Here is a 25,539-nt window from a genome sequence, read left to right on the forward strand (position 1 = left end):
AAGTTACCAGGTCAGATATGACTCAGCAATCCCACCTCTGGGGATGCACCCAAGAGACGTGAAAGCAGTGAGTCAAACAGATATTCGCACACCCACGTTCATGGCAACAGCACTTGCAACGGCCCAGAGGTGGAAGCAGCTCAAGCGTTCACGAACGGAGGAGCAGAGGAGCGGAGGGCACATCCGCGCGGGGAATATCACTCAGCCTTAACGCGGAGGAAGTGCTGACACCTGCTACCACGAGGATGAATCTTGAGGACAGTCTGCCGAGTGACAGAAGCCAGAGGCAAAGGGGGAGACCCTGTAGGCTCCCACCTCTAGGAGTCCCTGGAGTCGTCAAATGCAGACGCAGAAGAGAAGGGTGGGTGCCAGGGGTTGGGGGGCGGGAGGAATGGGTGCAGAGGTTCCCTCTGGGGAGATGAGAAAGTTGCGGAGCCCAACAGCCATGGTGGCTGCACAATGCTGTCAACGCCCTTAATGACCCAGAAGCGCACACTTACAAGTGGTTAAGAGGATCAATCTTATGTTCTATGTATTTGAAAACCATACAGATATCGGTGGGGAGACGTTACCAGGTCAGGAGAAAGGTCTGTGTTGTGCTCTCCTGATTTCTTCCCACTTCTTTTCTGTCACAAGAATAACAGCAGCAGCTCAGGCAGGAGCTTATCTGGATACCGTCATTCCTCCCGTCTGTCCGTCACCCCACCAGCCCCCTCAGTGTGGGGAAGCTGCAGTCGCCTGCTAACCGGCCCCCTGGCCACCCCCACTCTACACCCCAATGCCACATTGACCCCAAAGCACCCAAATTCCTCCATCCCCAAACCTCCACAGCTCGTTGCTGCCTAAGTGAAATCTCAAGTCCCAGGCCTGACAGTCAAGGCCGCTAGACTGCACACTCACAACCCACCCACCGCCCTGGGGTGGCAGCGGTGCGCTCCGGCTCCAGGTCCTGGCTCCATCTGACCTCTACCACACGGTGTCCTCTCTAAAGAGAAGGACTGAGGAGACGTGAAATGACACATGAACATGAAGAGCAATGAATGCCAGCAATGAGGACCTCCCATCCCCGGACACGCCCTGCACTTGTGCTCATGTGGTGTGCTCTACCGCGGATTCCGAGCCACACCCCATCCTTCCCACCACCTTTCTCGGGACGTCGGCCTTCACCTCACTCCTGACGCTTTGTCCTTGGAAGCCTTCAGCCCGCTGGCCTGGGATTGGGGGGCCTCTGCTCTCATTTCACACCGCAGGGTCACAAGGTCCCCTGAAGGCAGAGCCACCCCATCTGCCCGGTGACCTGAAGCCCGGGGCTCACAGTGCCAGGGACAACTGCTGGGTAAGCAGGCATCCCAGAAGGTACCCAATGTGGTCAGTTCCTCTCAGACTGGACACTTCAAGCCTGAGTACCTTTGATGCCAGCTGTTTTACAAATAGGGAATCTTACACAATGGAAGGTGGATGGTTTTTTGCACCGTGGGGCCCAAGGCTGGGAGGTGGCACCCAGAGGTCATGGCTCAGACTTCCATGCCATCTGGAAGCCAGAAAGAGCAAGGACACCACACAGCAAGGAGATCTGGCAAGAGTACCTCAGTGCTACTAGCTCCTTGAGAATGGGGCCTCGAGAACCAGATCCTACAGATTAAGGAGGCGAGGTCAAACTTGAGGCCACACAGCATGGCATGACCACGCATCTCCCAGCAACTACAGGGTCACCACCAAAATGGCAAATCCACCTAAACCAGATGTTTAGAAAGAGCCTTCCTGGAGCAGCCAACATGACACCTTTGCCAAGTTGGGACCACCAAACGTGAGGATCTCAGTTCAGTCACGTACCCGAGGGGGAAGGTCACCAGGGCTGAACCCAGGCTACCAGGCCTATGACAACAATCTTACGCCAGCCCCACCTTGCTGATGTCAGGGAACAGTCTCGAGATAGACTCCTACTCAAAGCATCCCTGTTACAGCACATCCTTACATCTGTGATTTATGACTTTGCGGGAACATCTGCAGCTAGTGTCCTGCCTCTGTGACTGGGACCTGAAGTATGGTCTCTGGTAGAAAACCCCTCTAACTGCTTTCCCTTCTCAGAAATACCACACGGTCGGAGAGCTTCTGCTCGCCAACGATCTGTCTGCTATGCTTTTAAAAATACAGGTGAGGCCTGATTGCAAGCGCCCTGTAGGGCGTCCTCTTGCAGTCTCAGGAATGTCTTCTTTGCTGAAGAGGACCACGGATATTCCCTGCCTTCACCTGAGAGACGTCTCTGAGGTCCACCTCTCAGAGCCCTGTACCGAGCACCTGCACCTCTAGCAGAATAACCACAAAAGCGGGAGGCAGAAGCAGATGTAACATTTACTCCATCCTCTCCTCCACTTTTCATATTAAATATCTGAAATATATTAATTTAAAAAAACAATATTAACACAGTACTCAAGGGATATAGGCAGTGGAGTAAATAGTAAGTCCAGATTGCAAAATTGTCAAGTGATTTTAAAAACCGGAGTGTGGGGATGGCTGATTCCTGGTGCGTCCAGCTGCCTCATCAACGGGAGCAATGTGGGACGGACACAAAGCCATAAAAAAATATACGTGGCAACCCATCGCCCCATCCCTGGGAGGAAGGCGGCAGTGTGGCAAGCCCTTGGTCCAGGTTTGAAGCAACAATACCACCCCAGTTTGTCGTGCTGTCTGGGTCCGTCCCCTGACGCCTTCAGTCTCTAAGCAGGTGTTCAGGCTTGGGGTAACCGAAGAGGACAAAGTCTGCCTCATAGAGTTTGTAAAGCTGCTGCCTCCAGGCCAGGGGGATGGTGGCAAACCAGTCCTCCTCCCAGCTGCTGGCAGTTCTGTTCCGGTAACTCGGGGGGAAGTGTAGGACCTTGTCTACCTTGAGGAGCCGCAGGAGCTGGGCGGCGTCCTGGTCCAGCGTCTCCAGCTTCCCCACAAAGTCGTAGTCGATCTGGCAGGGGTGGCAGAGGCGGTGCACCTGCCTCCAGTGCTCGTTGAAGGGCGCCAGCTTCTCGGTGCGCGGGTCCAGCAGGTACTGGATGAAGTTGGCGAAGGACACCTTAAGGCCAGCACTAAAGGCCTCGCTGACGGACGCAGGCAGGCCGGTGCGGTTGGCGTACATCTTGAGCATGGGCACCGCGAACTTCCGATAGAACTCCTCGTTTTCCAGCTGGAACTTGCTGCGGAAGGCCGAGATGAGGCGGACGAAGGGGTCCCGCACGAACAGGAACTTGGTGTACTTCTTCAGCTTGATTTTCATCAGGTGGCGGGAGAATTTGCCGTAGCGGCGCCAAAACTTGTTGAAAGTCAGGTGGGTGCTGGAGTTGTGCACATACTCCCGGGGGATGTCCAGGGGGTCGCGGTAGGGGGTGCCCCGGTCCAGGAGGCTCTCGCTCAGCACGATCATCACGCGCTTCCAGTTGGTGCAGGCCACCTTGGGCACGTAGCAGTAGATGACCCCGTGGCGGTCGTCCACGATGAGGTGGTTGAGCTCGTAGTTGGGAATGTCGTCGAAGGAGCGCTCCTTGGTGGGGAACACGAAGCTGGCGTTGGCGCACAGCCCCCTGAGCACACTCCTCCTCTCGGCCTGCTGCCCTCCTGGGTCCGGGCCCTGCTGGGTGTCACGGGCAGACCAGTCATAGCCCCTCACGCTCTCCTCCGCGTTGCTCAGCCCAGGCCTGCTGGATGCCGGCACAGAGGGCTGCTCCGGCCTTTTACCAGAAAGGGGGCTCTGCTTCAGGCCGCCGCCAAGCAGCTTTTGCAAGAACGCATCCACGTCCGACGTGAATTCCTTCTCTGCCCCGTGCCCGGGGGTGGGCAGCGGCTCCAGGGGGTGCGGCCTGGGGAAGGACGTCTGCAGGTAGAAGTGCGCGGTGCCCACGTTGTCCCAGTACACGATGATCAAGAGGACCATGAAGACAGACCCCAAGACCAGCCACAGGCGGAAGAGCCGGGTTTTGGTCATTCTGTCCGCGACAGGGCAGAGGCCCTTTCACCTGGATGCTCTCACGTCAGCTTCATGGAGACAGGACACTGCTCTCGGGACCCTGGAAAGGTAACACAGAGCCACGTTAAAGACCACCGTCCAGCTAGGGCGTCCTCTTGTGGTCTCAAGATTCCAACGGAAGGTGCTTGCACAGAGGTCTCGGACTCGCTTGGTGCTCAGCGTCCCCACCCTGCCCCTCACACCATCCTCCTCAATGACTTCGGCCTTGTGAGGCTGCCTGCTGAGCTTCAGCCCCTCCGTGCAATATGACTAATGCTGCTTCTAACACTGCTCGAGGGGCCCAGGAGGATGGGTGTGGCCGGCAAGGTCACTGGAGATCCTTTGTCACTGAAGTGAACTGAGGGGACAGACCCTCATGTGTAAGAGGTGCTGAGGAAGAAGGAGAGGTTGTCAGCAAAACAAAAACACAAGGTTAAAGTTGAATGCATGCTACAACTTACAAACATGCTAAAGACACCCCAGCCCTGAGAAAAATCTTTCACTGTGCACATTTAATGCAGATAAACATGTCAGTGACAGGCTGCTGTGTGTCACTGATGTGTGCTGGGCACTGTGCACCCTCGATATGGAAAGGGCAGAGCACGTGTGAGATCAGAGGGGAGAGAGGGAGGGTCCACTGGGCAGCTAAAAGTGGGTCCATGAGAGAGCTTTCCAGGCCTTAAAAGCACTGTCAGTGCCTGTGCAGAGGAGCCAGACAGTGGCAGAGCCATGGCTGAAGATGAGGAAAGGCTGCTTAATCTTCAGAACCAAAGGGCGCTAGGAGGGCAAAGGGAGGGCAGGCATGTGTGAATGTCAGCAGGTGCTGGAACCACACCTGGCGAGGTCGACCAGCCGGCCTGCTGGCTCAGAGGCAGGTGGCCACCCTTGTATGTGGGGAGATGTATGCCAGACAAGGGATTTGTGGCTCACTTATAACTTCCACTGAGGGCTGTCCTTGACCACAGTCAAGGTCAATACCAGAAATGCCAGAGGACCCCATCCTTGGGCCAGTCCTGTTTGACAGATATGCTGAGCACCAACTCTGTCCCGAGTACTTCACAGGGAAGATGAGGCAGTGTCTGATCAGGTGCTGGGACAGAGAATGCTGTTACAGTTGCAGGAAACCCAGGGCCGGGACACTAGCCTGCAGATGAGAGGACATGTAGTCATCACCTCCAGGGCCTCCTCCGGCTCTGCTTCTGGTTCCAACCCCGAGGGGGGAGCTCCATTATAGATCCGCCGACTCACTGCTAAACACCAGGCATAGGAAGGCTCAGAACGGACAGGCCAGGGACCTGGCTATTTGAGGAGCAACAGGAGGACAAGCTTGTGGGTTACTAACTGCCTGCTGCACGTCCCAGAGGGCACTGCCTCCAACCCTGAAGAGCCAACAAGCACAGGAAAGAATTTCCAAGAAGAGCCTCCGAAGAGCCCAGGCAAAGGGCAGGCAAGAGTGGCTGCGGTAAAGGGCTGAGCCCATCCAGAGAGGCCTAACCTAACTGCAGCTCCTGGGAGGGGGCTCTGGGCCCCTGGAAGGCCTGCCCAGATGCGATGGTCTCTGTTTACTGGGGACCTAAGGCCACACCACAGCATCTAACAATGTGATTGGGGGCTGGAGGAGCTCTGGGTTCCATGGTGGCAGCCCAATCTCCAGAGGGGCTGAAGATCGAGGTTAGCCATGTGGGGAGTTGACCCACTTGATGGCAAAGCCCCAGTAGAGACTGTGGACACAGAGACTTGGGGGGCGTACTCCACACACGCTGTCACATATCGATGCCAGGTGGAGCCGGCACTGTCCAGACCTCCACTGGGAGGGGACAACCCTTCCCTGCATCTCTTCCCCTGGCCTGTAATCTGAATCCTTTCCTGCGAGAAACCACAATAGTGAGTACAACACCTTCCAGTGAGCTCCATGGGTCCTTGCCATGAATTATCCAACTTGAGGGTAGTCTTGGGACCCCATCCCTATTTACCACTGGTATGAGGACTGAGAGGGGTCTTGGGAACCTCACAGTGATCGAACAACAGAAACATCTTTTTGGAAACCCTTGCTCTACTTAAGCCAAACACCAGTGGAAAAACCTCCCCTACCCTCACAGTTCTGCAGGGCCAGGCAGGAAGCCCATCTCCTCCACCTGGCACCAACAGGCAGAAGATGATGGTGCAAAGCAGGGGGGTCACACTGGGATTCCCCTTCCTTTACAACAGAAGGGCCCAGGGGGAAGCTGGGCCTCCCCTTCCACACCAGGCCATAATCACTGGGATGCACAGAGGTGCTAGCATGTAGGGTTAGGTGGCACTCTGCTTCCTGTCCCACCCCAGAATGGAAAACATTTGTCAAACATTAATCAAAAGAGGTCACCCATTGAGAGCCACCTGCCAGGGTCTGGTCCCTGCCAGATCCCCAAGCGTGTAACTACACTTACCTACCCTTTTGCTAGGCTCTCTCCCCCAGAGGGCAGTCCTCCAAGCCACCAGCACAGCTGGCCCACCCTGCTGGAATCTAGATTCAGAAAGATGAAAAAATAAGCTGGAAAGATGGGTTGAAAATCAGAGCTGGACACTGAAATTAGGATGAACATCAGGCTGTCCCCCTAGCTCAAAAAGAATCAACTATACAAGACAGGGACCTCAGAGGTGGGCACAAAGCAAAAAAAGATGAGGAAGACAAAAGAGTGAATGTAGTGCTAATTTGTGTGAACACACATGCCTGTGGGTGTAGACCCAAAACAGCTGGCCCCTGTGCCCAGTGCCATCCTGTGACAGCAGCCCTAAGGAACAATGCTGGCCATCCTCGTGGGTCCCGGAAGATGTGAATCCCTTCCAGTGAGATTACTCACCTTCACCTCTCTGTTTTGAGGTCTGTATCTTGGACATGGACTGTCTAACAACCCCTTTCAGGAGGTAGAGGGCAAAAGACAAATGATCACACCCATGTTCAGTGAGTGTGACAAAACTCAGACACAAGTCCAGCCTAAAGAGAAAATGGATGCACTACTATAAAGTGGCCCAAACCCAGAATGTCCACTTTTAAGACATACCGGGAGCTATCAGTGCAGGCATCAGAGTAGACACAGCCAGAGCATGTCTTGGGGGTGCTCCAGGGAGAGCCCCTCCATCGCACACACGGACTTCTCCCTGGCTGAACCTCTCTGCATTTGTCTGCCTTGTATGCATTCGACTACATACCTGGGACCTGATGCATTTTCACTAAATGAACCTAAGACTTCATGAGGCTGAAATTTGGAAGCAATCTCCACCCACATGTAGCTTTTGTCTATGCTCGGTTCCTTTGGATTTATTTAAGATTTATTTATTTGGGGGATGGGGAGAGCACGAGTGAGTGCATGAGCACAAGCAGAGGGAGAGGGAGAAGCAGATTCTCCACTGAGCAGGGAGCCCAGTGTGGGGCCCTGAGCTGAAGGCAGACACTTTACATACTGAGCCACACAGGCACCTCCCTTTTGTTTTTTTTTAAATTCTTTCTTTTTTTTTTTTTAAGGATTTTATTTATTTATTCATGAGAGACACACACACACACACACACAGAGGGGGGGGGGAGGGGCAGAGACACAGGCAGAGTGAGAAGCAGGCTCCATGCAGGGAGCCCGACGTGGGACTCGATCCTGGGTCTCCAGAATCCTGCCCTGAACTGAAGTCAGCGCTAAACTGCTGAGCCACCTGGGCTGTCCTCCCTTTTGTTTCTTTAATGGAGAAAGTGATACATGCTCATGATATGAAGGCCGGCATACGAAGGATAGTATGTATGAGCTTTTATGTGAAAGGTGCTGAAATATTCTGGTTGCCGTCACCGTCATTGGGCAGCCCTTCCTGAGTCCCCAGTGCTCTTAACGCACCCCTACAGAGAAGGCCACATGGCTGGGGGAGAGAGAAACCTGGTTGACCCCACCCTGCCACAGGCCAGGGCAGCATGCAGTGTTGTGTACATGTCACATGTGAAGGGAGTCACTGCGTCACAAAGCCATGCAAACCTTCAAGGTCAGAGGTGCCTGTCTCTGCCAGAGGGTCAGCAGGTTCCCTTGGAGGGCATCATGGGTGCGTGTGCAATAAAACAATAGCTCTAATGCCCTCTTAATAGTTACAATCACACAAAGTCACAGCCTGTTTGTAAAATTAGATCACAAACACCGTGAAGATGCTGCAGAGTCACCAAATCCTGTCCATGGGCGCAGGTGCCAGCCACACACCAGGGACTGTGCTGAGTATTTAGAATGCTAAGAACCACGTAAGTGAATTTTCGGTTATGATGAATAATCCATAAATACAATGCGTAACATATAAACAAATACCTCTGCTTATTTTCCAGCCAAGAAGTAGTACATGCACGTTGACAAATGCCAGGGCCCATGACATTTTTTGAAAACTGACTCTCTTTACTAATAATTTATTTATTTATTTATTTGTTTATTTATTTAAAAGACTTTTTAAAATTTATTTATTCATGAGAGACACACACACAGAGAGAGAGAGAGAGAGAGAGATATGCATAGACACAGGCAGAGGGAGAAGCAGGCTCCATGCAGGGAGCCCGATGTGGGACTTGATCCCGGGTTTCCAGGATCACACTCTGGGCTTCAGGCGGTGCTAAACCGCTGCGCCACCGGGGCTGCCCTCTTTACTAATAATTTAATATGACTTCAGTTTAATTGCAAGGAAAAGACATGGTCAATTATTTTTAAGAGCATATAATACATCAGATAATGTCTTTTTAATAGGAGCTGCCCTTTAAAGACCTCTCACCGTGTGCCAGACGCCGGGAGGAGCGTGCTACCCACATATCTTCCTTCAGGCCCTCTGCACACGACCTCAGGGCAGGGAGCAAAACCCTCCTACAGCTGAGGAGCCTATGGCCCAGAGGTGTCCCATCAACATCTGGATTCAAGCCTCACTCTGGAAGTCATGCTCCCATGGCGCTGCTACTGTTAAATGTCCTTGTTCTTCTGAACTGCTCTGTGAAATGTAAGTGATGCACAAGCAACGACATCTACTTAAAATAGTGTGATGCGCTTGGATGCATGTATGCACCCGCAACACCATCACCACGATCAGAGAGTGAACATCTCCACCAACCCCCTGAGCTCATTTGTGCCCCTTTGAACCCTTCTCCCCAGCTCATCCCTCCCCTCCAGCCACTCCTCTGTTTTCTGTCACTTTAAATTAGTTTGCATTTTCTAGAGTGTCCTAGAAACAGAATCCCACAGGACAAGCTTTGAGACTCATCCACATGGTTATATTATCAACAGTTCCTTCTTTTCTGGACCTGCGTGGTACTCCACGGTAGAGAGCATTTGTATATACTAGTCCTGGTAGGACACATGTGCCTGACACAGCCCCTCCCCACCATGTTTCCCCATCTCCCCCCAGGGACTGAAGTCACACTACAAGTTTCTTCTTGTTCTAAATTCAATCTGGTGAACAGAAGGGGCTCAGAAGGATTGTGCTTCCTTAAAAATTCAGGTGCTGACAGGTGTGTGTTTGTCACACATGGGGGTGTGTTTCCTGGCTTCTCTGACCCAACAGATGCAGAGGTGCTGGTCCTGGAGGCAGAGGTCACAGCTGAGTGAGCTGTGGTCAGCCTGGTAGCCCTCAATGCTCCACAGGTGTCTGCACCCCAACAGAGGTGGAACAGATGCATCTGATGTTTCTTTGTTAACTGTTCTGAATGTGGTTCTCTGAGTTCAAAGAAAGCTTATTTTAACCAAAGACGTTTAAAGTCGGGCTCCCTGCTCAGCAGGGAGTCTGCTTCTCCCTCTTCCTCTACCACTCCCTCTGCTTGTGCTCTCTCTCTCTCATTTCTTCCTTATTTGGTGTATAGCGCCTAACACTATAATCTTTTAGTCTTTATTATACTTAATGCTTGACGTTTTGTTCTTAGTCCATAAATAACCTACTTAAGTATGACTGGACACTCCGGCTGAAGTCCCATACTTCTCATTGTCTGGCCCTGAGCCAGCAGCAGGTCACATGGGCATTCTCCCCAGGGTGCTTTCCTCATCCACACAATGAATCTATGGCTTACATTGTAAACAGCGAGTCAACTCACTTATTCATAATGAGATTTATAGCTTACGTCATGCAGACTGGACCACTCTGTGGACCTGTGGGTCGTGGCAGGGAGAGTTCTTGTGTTAGGGGCTGGTCATCAGTAGGCATGGACTGCACTCAGGTAAAGAGGGTACCCCACCATCACCCAGCCCCAGGACAGCAGCCACAAACATCCCCAGAAGGTAGGTGGCTGGGTAATTCTGACATATTCCTTCCCGGCGTTTTTTTGTTTGTTTGTTTTAATTTTCTTTTTTTAACAGAGTCTTTTTTTTTTTAATTTATTTATGATAGGCACACAGTGAGAGAGAGAGAGAGGCAGAGACATAGGCAGAGGGAGAATAAGGCTCCATGCACTGGGAGCCCGACGTGGGATTCGATCCCGGGTCTCCAGGATCGCTCCCTGGGCCAAAGGCAGGTGCTAAACCGCTGCGCCACCCAGGGATCCCCTTCCAGGCGTTTTGTATGTAAATTTGTTTTTCTTTTTTCTTTTTTTTTTTTTAATTTGTTTTTCTTTACACTGAGCTTCGATTGGTTTTTACAATGAGAAAAGAACCATTTTTCCTTTTAGAAAAGATCCTGGTCCTGTACACAGTAATAAAAAAATAAGGCATTAACAACAAAAGAAAAAATCGACCAACTGGACTCGATGCAAATTAGAAACTTTTGTGCATCAAAAAGCACTATCCACAGGGAAGAGTCCCACAGAACGGGAGACAATGTTTGCAAATCATGTAGTCTAATGACGGCTTATTATCCAGAATGAATGCAGAACTCATAAAACTCAAAAAGAAAAAAAAACATCAAATAACCCAATTCAAGAAAAGGCAAATAACTTTAACAGACATTTCCCTGAAAACATGTAGACAGCCCATGAGCATGTGGAAAGATGCTCAACGTCACTTGTCATCAGGGAAATGCAAATCAAGATCACAGTGAGGTACCACCTCACACCCATTTGGATGGCTCCAATGAAAAACAAAACAAACAAAACAAAACAAAACAGAGGCGCCAGACTGGCTCAGTGGGTGGAACATGCAACTCCTGATCTCGGGATTATGAGTTTGAGACTCAAACTGGGTGTAGAGCTTACTTTAAAAAAAATAAAATCTGGGATGTCTAGGTGGCTTAGCAGTTGAGCATCTGCCTTTGGCTCAGGGTGTGATTCTGGGGTTGAGGATCAAGTCCCGCATCGGGCTCCCTGCTTCTCCTTCTGCCTGTGTCCCTGCCTCTCTCATGAATAAATAAAAGCTTTAAAACAACAACAACAAAATAACAAAATCTTAAACAAAACCAGAAAACAAGTGTTAGCCAGGATATGGAGAGACTGGAACTGTCTTGTCCTTTTTTTTTTTTTTTAAGATTTTATTTATTTTTTCATGAGAGACAGAGAGAGAAAGAGGCAGAGACACAGGCAGAGGGAGAAGGAGACTCCATGCAGGGAGCCTGACGTGGGACTCAATCCTGGGTCTCCAGGATCACACCCTGAGCTGAAAGTGGCGCTAAACCGCTGAGCCAACGGGGCTACCCTGTTTTGTCCTATTAATGGGAATGCAAACTGGTGCAGCCACTGCAGAAAACAGTGTGGAGGCTCCTCAAAATATTAAAAATATAAATACCATCTAAAATTATATGATTCAACAATCCCATTTCTGGGTCTATAGTCAAAAGACTGAAAGCAGGGTCTCAAAGAGGTGTTTGTACAGCCATGTTCACAGCAGCATGATTCATAAGAGTCAACAGGTAGAAGTCACCCAAGTGTGCAATGGAAGGTAAACAGATAACAAAGTGTGGCAGATGTGCACAATGGAGTATCGCTCAGCCTCAACAAGGAAGGAAATCCTGGTACCTGGTATGATGTGGAGGAAACTACAGGACATGATGCTGAGTGAAATTAGGCAGTCACAAAAGACAAATGCTGCATGATTCTGCTCATACGAGGTCCCTAGAAGAGTTAGATTCCCAGAGACAGACTGGAGGATTCCAGGGGCTGGGGAGGGAGATGGGGGAGGTCAGTGTTTAATGGGGACAGAGGATCAGTGTGGAAAGATGAAATGAATTCTAGAGACGGGAGGTGGTGATGGTTGTACACAGCGTGAATGTGTTCCACACAACATGAACTGTACACTTAAAAAGGGTTAAGATGATAAATTCTACATTCTTTTTTTTTTTTTTAATTCTACATTCTGTGTGTTTTACCACAATGGGAAAATTGGAAAAGACTGAATAAGAGCTAGAGCTTGGAGGAATTTATAAGAGGTACTGTTGAATAAATAAAGCAAAATGCAGGACAGGGTATAAAAATAAATATCTGAATAAAAGTAAATGAAATTTACAAAGACAAGGCAGGCCTTTAGTGGGGGAGTGAGCCATAAGTAACAAAGGTTATAAGCTAGAGCCACAGCTTAACCCCAAACCCTGCACAGAAGCCCAACAGGCTGACTTTACCTGCAATTCGTTTATCAAACAAATGTTAAAAATGTACAATGAGGGGATGGGTGTGTGAAAACAAGACAAGTCTTTCCTGGGACGGCCCAAATTCCATGCATCTGGTTCTTCACAGGTAAGACTGGTTCTGGTGGCCTTGTCTTGCCCTGGAGTCCTGCCCCAGAACCAGCCTGGCTTTGGGGGCAACCCCTTCCAGGCCTTTGCAAACCAAGATGATGAGCTCCTCAACACGAAGCTGACACCGCTTACCAATGAGGCTGAGGCCATGGGTCATGTTTACTATCCAGGAACAAGGGCAGTTCTGTGTGTTGTCACCTCTAATCTCAAACAAGCCACAGAAACAGCAGTTGTGGAGACAAGGCGGGTTGAGTGTATTAAAGGGTGTGCAGGGGACGCCTGGGTGGCTCAGCAGTTGGGCATCTGCCTTCGGCTCAGGGCATCGTGATCCCGGGGTCCTGGGATCGAGTTCCATATCAGGCTCCCCGCAGAGAGCCTGCTTCTCCCTCTGCCTGTGTCTCTGCCTCTCTCTGTGTGTTTCTCATTAATAAATAAATAAAATCTTTTAAAAAATAAAACATAAAGGGTGTGTGGGAGCAGTGCCTGAAAGGAAGGGACTCTGCTGCTTCAGACATGCATGATCATCAGTTCACAGCTCTTCCGGGGTGCAAAGAGCAAAGACAAGAGGACCACGTGGCATCGCCAACAGGTTTTACTTTTTTAAAGGGAGTGGGACATGTGTGTTTCTGGGCCAGGCACAGAAGCCGTAGAGCCAGGAGCTTGGGGGACACTCAGCGGCCTTCTGGGAGGAGGGTGGCACAGTTGTGGGGGAGCCAGGTGAAGACTCAAGAGCCCTCTGGATGCAGAAGAAAGTCAGGGAACACCACTGACCTTCAAGTAATATTCGTTCAAAAAATAACAGCATTATTTCCAAACATGAATCTCCCATGATGTCAAAAAGCAGTTACCAAAAAGCCTTATAGCAGAAGAAATGATTTACAGTGGCCTTGCTGCAAGGCAGTCTCAGACTTCTGTCTCCAGCAAGAGAATGGACAGCAAAGTCTCACCCAAAAGCTTTGCCCCCAGGGGGCTGGTTTTCTGCAGCTGCTTTGTCAAAGACCTTGTGAACACTCCTGATACAATTAGGCTTCAGGTTAGGTTTAACCCAAAAACAAGGGGGCTGTGCGGAAAGAGGTGTTTCTTAGCTCAGGGTGGGGCTGCTAAACATTCCTCTTCACCCATCCATCAAGGCAGGAGCCCCACCCCGGCTGCCCATGTAAGGCTGCTGGTCTGAGGGGGTCTTCACACCCATAGTGGGCAAAAATGGGGGAAGACAGGGCAGTCCGGGGCAGACAGCCGAGGGCTGAGCTCCCTCACATTCAAGTGTATATCAACCTTACCTGGGAGAGCATACCACGTGGCCAGACCCATGTGAGGACCTGTGTAAGGGCCCTTTCCACACTTCCATAACAGAACTGATGACCATGGTACAAAAGGTCAAGAGGTACGTGCTGATTGATTTTGCGTCCCTTCACCGAGCAGTGGGCGGCCCAGAGAGCTAGTCACACAGGATTCAGGGTGTTTCTGCATGAGATGGACGTTTCATGTAGTAGACTAGTCAGGCAGATGGCCTTCCCCAGAATGGGTGTGCTTCACCCAATCTGCTGAAGGCATGAATAGAACAAAAAAGGTGAAAGAGGAGAGAATTTCCTCTCTGCCTGTTTTTGAGCTGGGATTGGAAGTCTCTTGCCCTCAGGCTTGGACTGGGACTAGAATTTAACACCACCAGCCCCAGTGGGTCTGAACTTCTCAGCCTCCAGGATTGTAAGCCAATTCCTTAAAATAAAATAAATCTCTTTACAGACCCTACAGATTCTGTTTTCTGGAGAACCCTAATACGTATATTTGCTGTGTCACTTGTCCTGGGATGTATGTGTTTACTACACATTAGGGAAAGAAGTGATTGAACCAGTGAGAAATGAACAGAAAGTGTTAAGAAATGGAGGGTGCCTAGGTGGCTCAGTCCAAAGAGCTGAGCATCTGACTTGGTTTTGGATCCGGTCGTGATCTCAGTCAGGGTAATGGGATTGGCCCCACATCAGGCTCCGTACTCAGCGTGGAGTCTGCTGGAGATTCTCACCCTCTTCTTCCCCCTCCCTCCACTCATATGTATGTGCATGCTCTTTCTAAAAATAAATCAATAAATCCTAAAAAAGAAAGTGTCAAGAAATGGATATAAAGTCATTGCCATGGTGAAAAGAAATATCAAATGCAGAGAGTTTCTGCCACTATCCAACATGAATGTTCCAGAGGGAGGGGTTGAGATTAATTTTTCCCCCTATAGATATCCAGCTGTTCCAGCACCATTTGTTTAAAAGACCCTTCTTTCCTGATTAAAACACTTTGGCACCTCTGTTTTTCCTTTTCTTTTTTAATCGGGTTTATTGAGGTCTGGTTTACATACAGTAAAACTCAGTCTCTTTAACTGTAGAGTCCGATGAGTTGGCAAACATACACCACTATTAAGATACACTGCAATTAAGATCCAGAACATTTCCATCACTCTCAAAAGTGCCCTTCTCCTTCCCCAACACCCAGCTCCAGGCACCTACTAAACTGTCTTCTGTCCTTGGTTCTGCCTCTCCTATAAAGTCACCTATATGAAACCATGTAGGATGCAGGCTTTTCACTTCATAAGATGCCTCTGAGATTTGTTCCAGGTTGTTGCTTGTGCCGTTGTATGTTCCTTTTTTGTGGCTGAGCAGTATTCCATTGTATGGACATACCACTGTTTATCCATTTACCAACTGATGGGCTTTTAGGTTAGTTCCCTTTTTTGACCATTATGAATAAAGCTGATATCAACTCTTTTTGTATACAGACCAGATTCTCTTTTTATGCTAAGACTTTTTAAAAGTCAGAAAAGTTGCTATTTAAAAATATCAAGCATATTTTTCAGTTCCTAGATGGTTCTATAAGAATCATAAAAGTAGATATACTACAAAAATGCTCAGGGACTCTATTTAAAGACCAATCAAACTGATCATCAAAATATGATATACAAAGCTCAGATTACTGATGATTTTTCAATTATTCAATTTTAAGGCTCAAATGATTAGAGCAAGTTTGCAGGATACAAAGTTAATACAAGTTAACTACTTTCCCGTATATCAGCAATGAACAAGTGGAATTTGAAATTAAAGGCACAATTCCATTTATATTAGAACTCCCCAAAATAAAATATCTAGGTATAAATCTAACAAAGTATATATAATATGTATGGAGAGATATTCTGTGGGTGGGGAAAGACTCAATGTTTGTCAAGATATCAGTTCTCCCCAACTTAATCTATAGATTCAACGTGATCCCAATCAAATCCCAGGAAGTTATTTTGTTATTATCAATAGTTTCTAAACCATATATGTGAAGGAACAGACCTAGATTAGCCAACATAATCCTAAAGAAGAACCAAGTTGGAGGACTGACTCCCCAACTTCAAGAGTTATCATAAAGCCACAGTGATCAAGATAATGTGGTATTGGCAAAAGAACAGAGAAAAAGATCAATGGAAAAGAACAGAGAGCCCAGAAATAGACCCCCATAAATATAGTTAGCTCATCTGTAGCAAAGGAGCAAAGGCAACCCAATGGGGCAAAGATAGCCTGCATCAATCATGAGTGCGGGAACAGCCAGACATCCACATGCAAAGATAAACACATGTGAAAGAATCTTGACACAGACTTTTCTGCCTTCACAAAAATTAACTCAAAGTGGATCACAGACCTAAACGTACACTGCAAAACCACAAACTCCTTAGAGGATCACAGGAGAGAACCTACATGACCTTGGGTGTGGTCATCTAAAACCTTTTAGATACAGCACCAAAGACCAGATCCATGAATGAAGTAATTGTCCACACAAAGATGTGTACAGGAATGCTCACCACAGCTTTATTCAAAACAGTTACAAACTGAAAACAACCCAGAGGTCCTTCAACAAGTGAATGAACACACAAACTGTGGTGTGCTTGTTTGGTGGAAATCTACCCAGCAATAGGAGAGAACCAGCCACTGATTCATGAATCAGTACATGCAACAACATGGATTAACCTCCTGGATATTACACTGAACAAAAGAACCCAGACACGGAAAAGTACATTCCACATGATTCCACTCATAGGAATTTTTCAAAAGGCAAAAACAGTGACAGGAATCACAGGATACAAAGGGACAGTAGAAAACTGGGTGATGGAAATGTTACATTGTATTGACGGCAGTGGTAGTTACACAGGTGGACACATTTGTCCACATTTATTGAAGCACACACTTAAAATGTGTACGTTTTACTGTATGTAAATTATGCCTCGATACATCTGATTTCAAGAAAAAAAATGTCAGCAGCCTGATTAAGTCAACCTCCAGAAGTTAAACCTTTCCAACAGAACATCATGAACTAGCTCTCACCAGTTTCCGTAATACAGGATGAAAACACCAGCCATGAAGTCCTGCAGACATTCTGGGGCCCAATCCAGTTTCTGTCAAGCCCCCTGGGACATCACCTCAAGTCTGGAGTTTCAGCTCTTCGCCCACAAGACAAGACCTACCAAGGTCTTTCTGCTAACCAGAGCAGAGAACATGAACATGATAACATATAAACTATTTTGTAAAATATTAAGCCTCTCTCTTCGAACTAGGCCACTGCCTTATTTATTTTCCTATCTTTATCGGGCCCTCAAATATTTGTATTCTATAAATATGACATTATTTTGTTATTATTCATACTTCTACAAATAGTTGATTATCAGCAAAGAAGTCTCTATGCTTTCAACTGATTGTATCATAATTATAACAATGGCTAATATGTTTTCAAAAGTAATATGGTAAGGTCTTAGGTACATTACTTTATTTGAGCCTCATCCTAACCGTGATAAAACTGGGGCAAAATGTTCAGGCAACTTGCGCAAGTCTGCAGAGCTAGCACCTGTCCAAAGCTGGCATTTGAACCCAGGCAACTGATTTAGGAGCCCACCTTCCCAACCACTCCCTCCTACCAGCCTCTACAGTAAATATTCCATGCAGAATTGGTTGGGTTTTAGTAGATGCTCCATTATTTTTTACTTTATTTCTGGGAGAATTTGCTTCTTGTCCAAATAACCAATTTTTAAGCATTAAATCAAGTGACATGAACTTCATTAAGAAGTCCAAGAATATTTCCAGTTTTATTTATTTATGCAACTGGCAAAAAGACCAAAAACTACCCACTTTTTTAAAATTATTTTTTATTTTTTATTTATTCATGAGAGACACAGAGCTAGAGAGAGGCAGAGACACAGGCAGAGGGAGAAGCAGGCTCCATGCAGGGAGCCCAATGTGGGACTCAATCCCGGGTCTTCAGGATCACACCCCCGCCTGCAGGCGGCACTAAACTGCTGGGCCACCAGGGCTGCCCAAACTACCCACTTCTTTTCCAGCTTTGCAAGACGATATAAAGCAAATAATTCAGTGTAGCTCCCATCACTGTAGTCAACAGAAATTTGTAAAGCTTCTGTGAGTGGTCTCAATATTTACTCTCTGCTCTGTGTCATCCAGCCCTACAATTGCCTCTTTGGTGCTAGATTAAAATCCCCATGGTAAAACAGATTTTCACTTGATGCCATCAGCCCTGGGGTTTATTTGTTTATACAATTAGTTCCTTTGTATTCAGTTAACCCTGAGAACTACATCTGACAAAAAATCCACATAAAAATAAGTAATAAAGGGCAGCCCCAATGGCCCAGTGGTTTGGCGCCGCCTTCAGCCCGGGGTATGATACTGGAGACCTGGGATCGAGTCTCACATCGGGCTCCCTGCACGGAGCCTGCTTCTCCCTCTGCCTGTGTCTCGGCCTCCCTCTCTCTCTCTCTCTCTCTCTCTCTCTCTCTCTCTGTGTGTGTGTGTGTGTGTGTGTGTGTTTGTGTGTGTGTGTCATGACTAAATAAATAAAACCTTAAAAAAAAAGTAATTAATGGTCACATTGATGAAACAGAAGGTTGATGTGCATCCCAAAAGACCTGAATGAAAATCAAGCCCAAAGTTGGCCTTTGAAGTAAAGTAAGTTCCCTTAGGAGCTGGGTGCAGGGCATGGAGGGCAATCCACTCATACTGGTCCCCAAACCCCACTGATACCTCCCTGTAGACACGTTAAGGCATGCATACCAGTCCCATATTCCCAAACTTCAACCTCTTAGAAGAAAGGTACTGTATCTGTTGTACCTTCTACATTCCTCACAAGACTCAAGTATTGGCTGCATGGTATTTGACTCTGGAGTCCAAATGACCACTCATTTCTCAGAGTTAAATTATTTCAAATAAATTATTTCAAGGGAAAATAATGATGATAAATTTCACCACAATTAGTTTAAGAGCTTGCCTGGAGCTTTATCTCTGAAATATACCCAGACTCTAACCCTTTAATCACTGGAGCCTGATGGCTTCCCACTTCCAGTCCTTACACCGGCCAGTGACAAGCCCTACCTGATGGAATCCCACACTCATCTCTTCCTCTGCCCTCCCTGTCACCCGCACTGGCCCCAGTCCAGCCACAATGGCCTCCTTGCTGTTCATCAGCTTCTGCTGCCTGGCCCGCATCCACTGTCCTCTGCTTAGGCAGGCATGCCAGGGGAATCTGGCGGCTCAACCCTACACTTGCTTCCGATCTCTGCTCAAAGCTCACCTCATGGGCGAGGCCTCCCCTGGTCACTCCTCACGCTGTACGACCCATCATCCAGACCTGCTTTTTCTCTGTGGCATGTGTCATACCTCCACCATTTCATGTTCTCTGGCTTATTTGCTGTCTGTCTGCACTAAAATAGACACTTGAGAAGGCAGGTGGCCTCAAGGCTTAGAACAGTGCTTGGTATACAGCAGGTACTCAATAAAGAACTGTTCTGCTCACAAAAAAAAAAAAACAGATACAACTGACCCTGTTTTATGATTTCCGAAACTGGGTGACAGGGAATCAACATTTCACAATAGCGCTCTTTCTACTTCTGAATGTGCTTTAAAATCCCTTCATAGTAAGTTAAAGGAAAAGTAAAATAGCTAAAGAAAGCCCTCCACTCCGACATGTGACCACAGCCAGGAGACAGGATACAGAGAACAAAGACAATAATGAAGAGGAAATTAGGAACAAGTAAACTCTCCATGATGAGGAACAGGGCGGGTACACCAAACACAGGCGAGATTAGAGCCTCCTCATCCAGTGAAGCCGGAAGCCTGGTGCGGCTGTCTTAATTTTTATCAACGTTAGGCACACACGTTTGTGTGTTAAAGGATGAAATAGTGTTGGGGAATTTACCACAATGCACAGCAGCCCCCTGTCCCTTCCCCGTTACCTATCTCCACCCTGCTGGCTGAATCCGGGGTGTTCCCTCCCCCCTCTGAAGAACAGGCTCCGTATGGGCCTCCCCCTCGGGCAGATGGTAGTGCAGTGTCCACCCCCCCCACCCTCCCCACAGGCCCTTCACACACCCACATCCCACTCCTCCCACACTGTCTCCAGACAGGCACCTCATCATTTCAATTAGAGCAATATTCCATGTTTACATAAATTATTATCATTGTGCAAAGGCTGTTCACAGCTGAGCCTTGCAGTACACCGTAATTATTTCTCTTTTCCTGCACAACGGTTTATTTTCCCTGGAACTAATAACAGTCTGTGCTCTCATTTGCTTTGTGTTCCATGGACTCATCACGAGTCCAGCCCCAGCTCTGCCAGCTGTCCACATCTCTTTCCCAGCTGTTCCAGCACATCAGCTGCCCTGCCCATTTCACTTCCCCCAAAACTCTCCCAGGGGCCTTCTGCCCCGCTCAGGTGTGCATGCTGGCCTCCCTACCTTCTCCCAGGTAAACCCCACCTCCTCAGGCTCGGTCCTTCTGGACTCACCACCTCATTCAGGGAGAGCACGGCTGGGCTGTCACTCGCTGCCTTACAGTACATGAGATGTGAACTTCTGGAGCATGCCTGAAAATCTCTTCATTCTACTCTCCTTTGCCTGAGTACAGAGTTCGAGGCGGAAAATATTTTCCTTTGGAATTCCGAAAGCCATGCTCTCTTGCCTTCCACCTTCCAGTGCTGCTGTGGACAGGTCCCCAAAGCGTTCTGCTCTGTTCCATGGTGTCCTGCTGGTGGCCTGTTTTTATTCTTTTTCTAGAAGCTAGCACAATCTTCCTTGTCCCCGAGTTCTGAAATTTCACAACAATGTGCCTGGGAGTGGGTGTGCACATCTCTCTCCATCCGCACTCTTACTACCCAAATTCTGAAACTGACAGCCTCACATGCATTTCCAAATAAATCCCTTGTTTCCCCCAACTCTCACTCGTTACTGTGGAAACTCGGCATCCCTCACTGCGCACACCTGCTCCCCACACTACAGGGACCCACTTGGGGAGCCAGAGAGATGGGGGTGGTGGTGAAGGATACCTGCCTCTGCACCCAGAGCGACGGCCACCTGGGGGGCCCTTCCACACACAGTTCTAGTTCTAGAAAATTCTCTCGCATCATTTTGTGGACGGCCTTGTCCTCTTTTTTTCTCTTCTTTCTTACTGAAACGGGTTATTCAGCTGTCAGACTCCTGATCCTATCCTTTCTTCTCTCGCTTCCCATCTCTGCTTTTAGGCTTATCTTCCCCAGCTCCTCAACTGTCTTTCACCCACCAACCGAGCTTTTTATTTCTGCCATTGTGTTTTTTATAACCAAGAATTCTTTTTTGGTTGGGTGTTCGCCTCACTTTTTTTTTTTTTTAATAGAGCAGTGGTCGGCTTGTCCACTCCTCCTCCTGCACACCCTTCCATGGCCGGCAAGTGGGTGCTGGGGTCTTTACCTTCCAAACCATTTTCACATGTCCTTGTTTACTGCCCCTACTTAAGAGGTAGGACACCAAAAGAACTTGGGAGCTTTTGAGCCCTGGGGAGAGATTATAATTATGAGCTTCATCAGTGAGGGATCCACCTGGGCCTCCTTCCTGGGGACCCCCTTATGTCACTATTTCTCGGTCCTTTCTCTTGAGCTACTTATACTCCACAAAGAGTCTGCCACTCCTGCCTGGAGAGAAAAGTGCCAACTGGTGGAGTTCTGGGAGCCACGGACTCCACTCACTGCATCCCCTTGTGTTGGGCGTAGCAGCCACCCCTCTCGCCTACCCAACTATGTCTGGCATTTCCCTCTCCTCTCCGAAATATTTGTCAAGTTCTCTAGACAGTTACAGAAACCGCCACCTTGGTTAACTGCAGGAAGGACGGAGTTGCTGTGTCAGCTATCATGAGGCCCATCTACTGGCGAATGACTGGAGAACAAGCAGCCCTGGCCACAGCCACAAGACACACTAAGTAGGTGTGAAACCAACTGCTATCTCCTAAAGAGAAAGAGAAAATTTAAAAATCAAAAATAAGATGTAAGTTGTGGTTTTTTAAAAATGATAAACTAGGTGCATCTGTTTCAGCAGTATCATGAAACAGCCTCTCCTCCACAAGGGCTTTTGAGCCTCCAGACCTTTCTAGAAGAGAATCACCCCCCAGCAGTGATGATATGCAGTCATGGCTGTATACTGCAGGCTTGGTGTCGGCCATCCGACACACTTCTCTTCCACCACCTATCCCTTCCTGGCTCATCCTCCCCAGGCTTCTGCCCCAGACACTCTGTCTGCGAGAGGGTGTCTCATCCAAGGTGGCCCACGAACAACAGGAATTCTGCAAACCTAAAACCCAAATGCCCCTCCACGCCCGCTCCAGCACTTCTCATCACAGACACCAGCTCTGTCCTCGAAGCACCCAAAGTGAGAACCCCCAGTTCTGGTAGTGTTTCTCCTTTCCCCTTCACCACACCCCGCGGAGCACCATCACCCTGCGGGTTCTCCTGCTTGCTCCAATCTGGTGACCCGCTCCACTCTCTCGGCCTCGGTCCTGGAGCCATTCCCCATACAGCTGTACCCAGCTCAGTCTGCAGCTCCCCACACCCTGAACCCGCCCTCCCCGTTATCACCTGTCTACTTTCGTGAAACACAGCCCTATCACATCCTGCCGAAAACCTTGACCAGCCCTCACAGGAGAGCAGGATAACGGCCCAAACTCTAGAATAGCATTCGAGACCCTTCAGTAAGAAATCTCTTTCCAGCCTCAGCTTTGACCCCAATCCTCAAACCTTCTCTCCCAGTGAACACAGGGGCTTGCTGCCACCGCGCTCCCAAACACCCCACTTGCTTCCAGGTCCCTACACACTGCTGCCTCCACCTGCGATGTTCTCTCCAACCTTTACTTGGCCTTCAAGGACCGCCCCCCCCCCCGCCCCATCCAATACGTGGTCTCCACCCTGCGAAAACTCCACACCACGAAATAAACTGAACTCTTCCCCGTTTCTTCACAGTCTGCAAATAATGACCTGGATGCACCGTCACACCGTATGATAACCAGCCTAACCCTACCAGCAGCTGCTAGCCCAGTCTGGCATCTTGCAAATAAACGATCAGAGGCTGCGTGTCGGCTGAACTGGTGAAGCGCGCACACAGTAACAGCGAGCGGTGCTGCAGGCCTGCAAAATAAACCCAAAGTCCTGCAAACTAATTTGCAAGAGAACGGAGCGCCACGCACTCCCCGCAGACGCGGGCCGAGCGCGGGGCAGCGCGAGCACTGCGCTGGGCGTGTGGGCCGCGGCGGGCGCGCGCGCAGCCTGCAGCTCGGGTGCATCGAATCAGCCCCCGCCCGCCCGCCGGCCCCGACGCCCGCGCCCCGCCCGCGCCCGCGCCAGGTGCTCACCGCGGAGGGCCGCGCCCGCGCCCGCGCCCCGGCGGGACCCCCACAGGGGCGGCCGCACGCCCCCGTCCGCCGCGAGCCTCCGCGTCCCTCCGAGCCCGGGCGGAGGGTAAATAATTCAATAAATCGCGGACACACTGTGGCTCGTTGTGCTCGCGCCAGCGGCTCGCCAGGGGTGCCCGACGGCCAGGAGCCCGAGCGGGAGCTGGAGGTCCCCAGCGCGCGGCCAGGGCACCGCCTCCCCTCTCCGCAGCGCAGGGCGGGAGGCCTGGGGTCCCCCGGGGCGGGGCCGCGCGCAGGCCGGCGGGAGGTGCCCGAAGCCCCGGGGGGTGCTCGGGGGTCTCCCCCCGCCCACCCCGAGCACTGCGGCGTGGGGCCCGCTCCCCGCACCGCCGAGGTGGCGTCCACGCTCCCGCAGAGCCCCGCAAGGGGACGCCGAGCGCGCCTGCCGGGCGCCCCACCCGCCGCCGCCGCCCTCCAGCCGGGCGCTCGCGGGCTCAGAGAGGGTGCGAGCCGGGCCAAGGTCACACAGCGGCCCGCGCGGGGCTCGGCCGCGGCTCAGCGGACCCGCCTGAGGCTGCAGGAGGAGCCGGGGCCCGCCCGCCCGCCCGCGCCCCCGCCCTCGCCCTCGCCCCCCGCCCCGCGGGCTCAGCTCAGCTCAGCTCACCTCGCCGCCCGCCGCCGCCTCGCCGCCCGCCGACCCTCCCGAGGCCGCCCCTCCTCCGCCGGCCCCGCCCCCGCCGACCGGAGCCCCGCCTCCCGCCCCACGTCTCGCGAGATGTCGCGGCTCGCGGAGGGGCCACGGAGGCCGAGGGGCGCCCTCCCTCAATGCGCCTGCGCCGCCCGCTCCCCGCCCGCCCTCCCCAACCAGTGCCATGTGGCGCCGTATTTACGACCAGCAATAGGCCCCGCCCCCTGACGCCGGGAGCCCGCCCCCTTCCCCAGCAGCCAATCCGGTCCTGCGGGCTGCGGCGTTGGCTCCGCCCCCAGCGGGTCCGCGCTTGGCGAGCGCGGAGTGGTGGCGGCGTGTGGCCCTGCGGGGGGTGGGGGTGGGGGTGGGTCCGGTCCCTCTAACCTGCATTTACCGAGCGCCTGCTGTTTACCCCGCTCGTTCGCGACCCCCACAGACCGCTGGCAGAGGCGACGCTCCCGGGCCGGGGACTGGGCGGGTGACCGAACCTCCCCGAGGTTGTCCCGGGTCCGTCCAGGGGGTGGTGCCTTCAGCCCTTTGGGGTAAAATACGCGTCGGATCAGACTCGCCCCCTTCGCGGTGTTTCGTGCGCAGGCACCGCTGTGCAGCCATCTCCACCGGCCACCCCCAGCAGGCTCGCGTCCGTGATGGCTTGTGCGGTTCCTCGCGGCGACCGGACCGCCTCCGAGGGGAGGCTCTGTCCTCACTCCTGGCCCAGCGGCCAGTCACCACGGGGTCCCACCTGCTGGGTCCCGGGACACAGCAAGGCCAGGCTTCTCCTAACGGGAGGGACAGCTCACAAACACGTCCACCGACCGCTTCTCTGCGTTAACCGTGGTCAGCCTCTCCCTGCTTAGAAACAAAACCGTACCCTTTACCCTCTCTAGCTATCACCTCCTCAGCTAACACCTCAAAGCAGTGGGTGCTCTCTCCAATATCCCTAGGTCCCCTTCACTCCACTCCCCGGGAAGAGGGCCGCTCCAGCAGGCAGGCAGTGCTGCACAGGACGGGATGGCCCAGGGCAGGTGCACACAGGGTGGGGTGGCCCAGGGCAGGTGCACACAGGGTGGGGTGGCCCAGGGCAGGTGCACACAGGGTGGGGTGGCCCAGGGCAGGTGCACACAGGGTGGGGTGGCCCAGGGTAGGTGCACACAGGGTGGGGTGGCCCAGGGCAGGTGCACACAGGGTGGGGTGGCCCAGGGCAGGTGCACACAGGGTGGGTGGCACAGGGCAGCATGGCAAGGGGCAGGATGGTATAGGGCAGGATGGCACAGGGAAGGTACACACAGGGAGATGGGAAGGTAGTGGTTCCATTCTCATTCTTAAGTTGGTGGTAGGTGATGGATAAGTCATTTTACTAACAAGATCCAAAACTTAAAGATATTTATTTCACCTGTTTTGTTTTGTATGCATAATAGCTTGCTCAGGCTGTCATAACAAAGCACCACGGGCCAGGAGGCTTAAACCACAGAAAATGGATCCCTCTCAGTTCTGGAGGCTGGAAGTCGGAGGGGCTCCTTCCTTCTGAGGCTGCAAGGGGGAGTCTGCCCAGGGCTTTGCTCTTG

General features: G+C 50.9%; 1 protein-coding gene across 7 annotated transcripts; it reads right to left on the bottom strand.

The window, feature by feature from the left end:
- Positions 1–506: 506 nt before the first annotated feature.
- CHST12 (carbohydrate sulfotransferase 12) lies at positions 507–24,391 on the bottom strand. 7 transcript variants are annotated; one of them, XM_041749892.1, is made up of 2 exons: positions 24,369–24,391; positions 507–4,052 (listed from the first exon to the last, which is right to left on the bottom strand). In XM_041749892.1, the coding sequence occupies exon 2, from the start codon at positions 3,968–3,970 to the stop codon at positions 2,711–2,713; it is 1,260 nt and encodes a 419-aa protein (XP_041605826.1). In that variant the 5' UTR covers positions 3,971–4,052; positions 24,369–24,391; the 3' UTR covers positions 507–2,710. The 7 variants fall into 7 exon arrangements, with proteins under 7 accessions (XP_041605826.1, XP_041605820.1, XP_041605823.1 ...); XM_041749886.1 differs by lacking the exon at positions 24,369–24,391 and adding an exon at positions 23,951–24,011; XM_041749889.1 differs by lacking the exon at positions 24,369–24,391 and adding an exon at positions 23,287–23,401.
- Between the last annotated feature and the right edge of the window lie 1,148 nt (positions 24,392–25,539).

The sequence above is a fragment of the Vulpes lagopus genome, chromosome 3, assembly GCF_018345385.1.
Source record: "Vulpes lagopus strain Blue_001 chromosome 3, ASM1834538v1, whole genome shotgun sequence".
Taxonomy (NCBI): domain Eukaryota; kingdom Metazoa; phylum Chordata; class Mammalia; order Carnivora; family Canidae; genus Vulpes; species Vulpes lagopus.

What these genes read in the sequence shown, in the direction of transcription:
- CHST12 (XM_041749892.1), bottom strand. Translation starts at nt 3,970, where the DNA reads ATGACCAAAACCCGGCTCTTCCGCCTGTGGCTGGTCTTGGGGTCTGTC.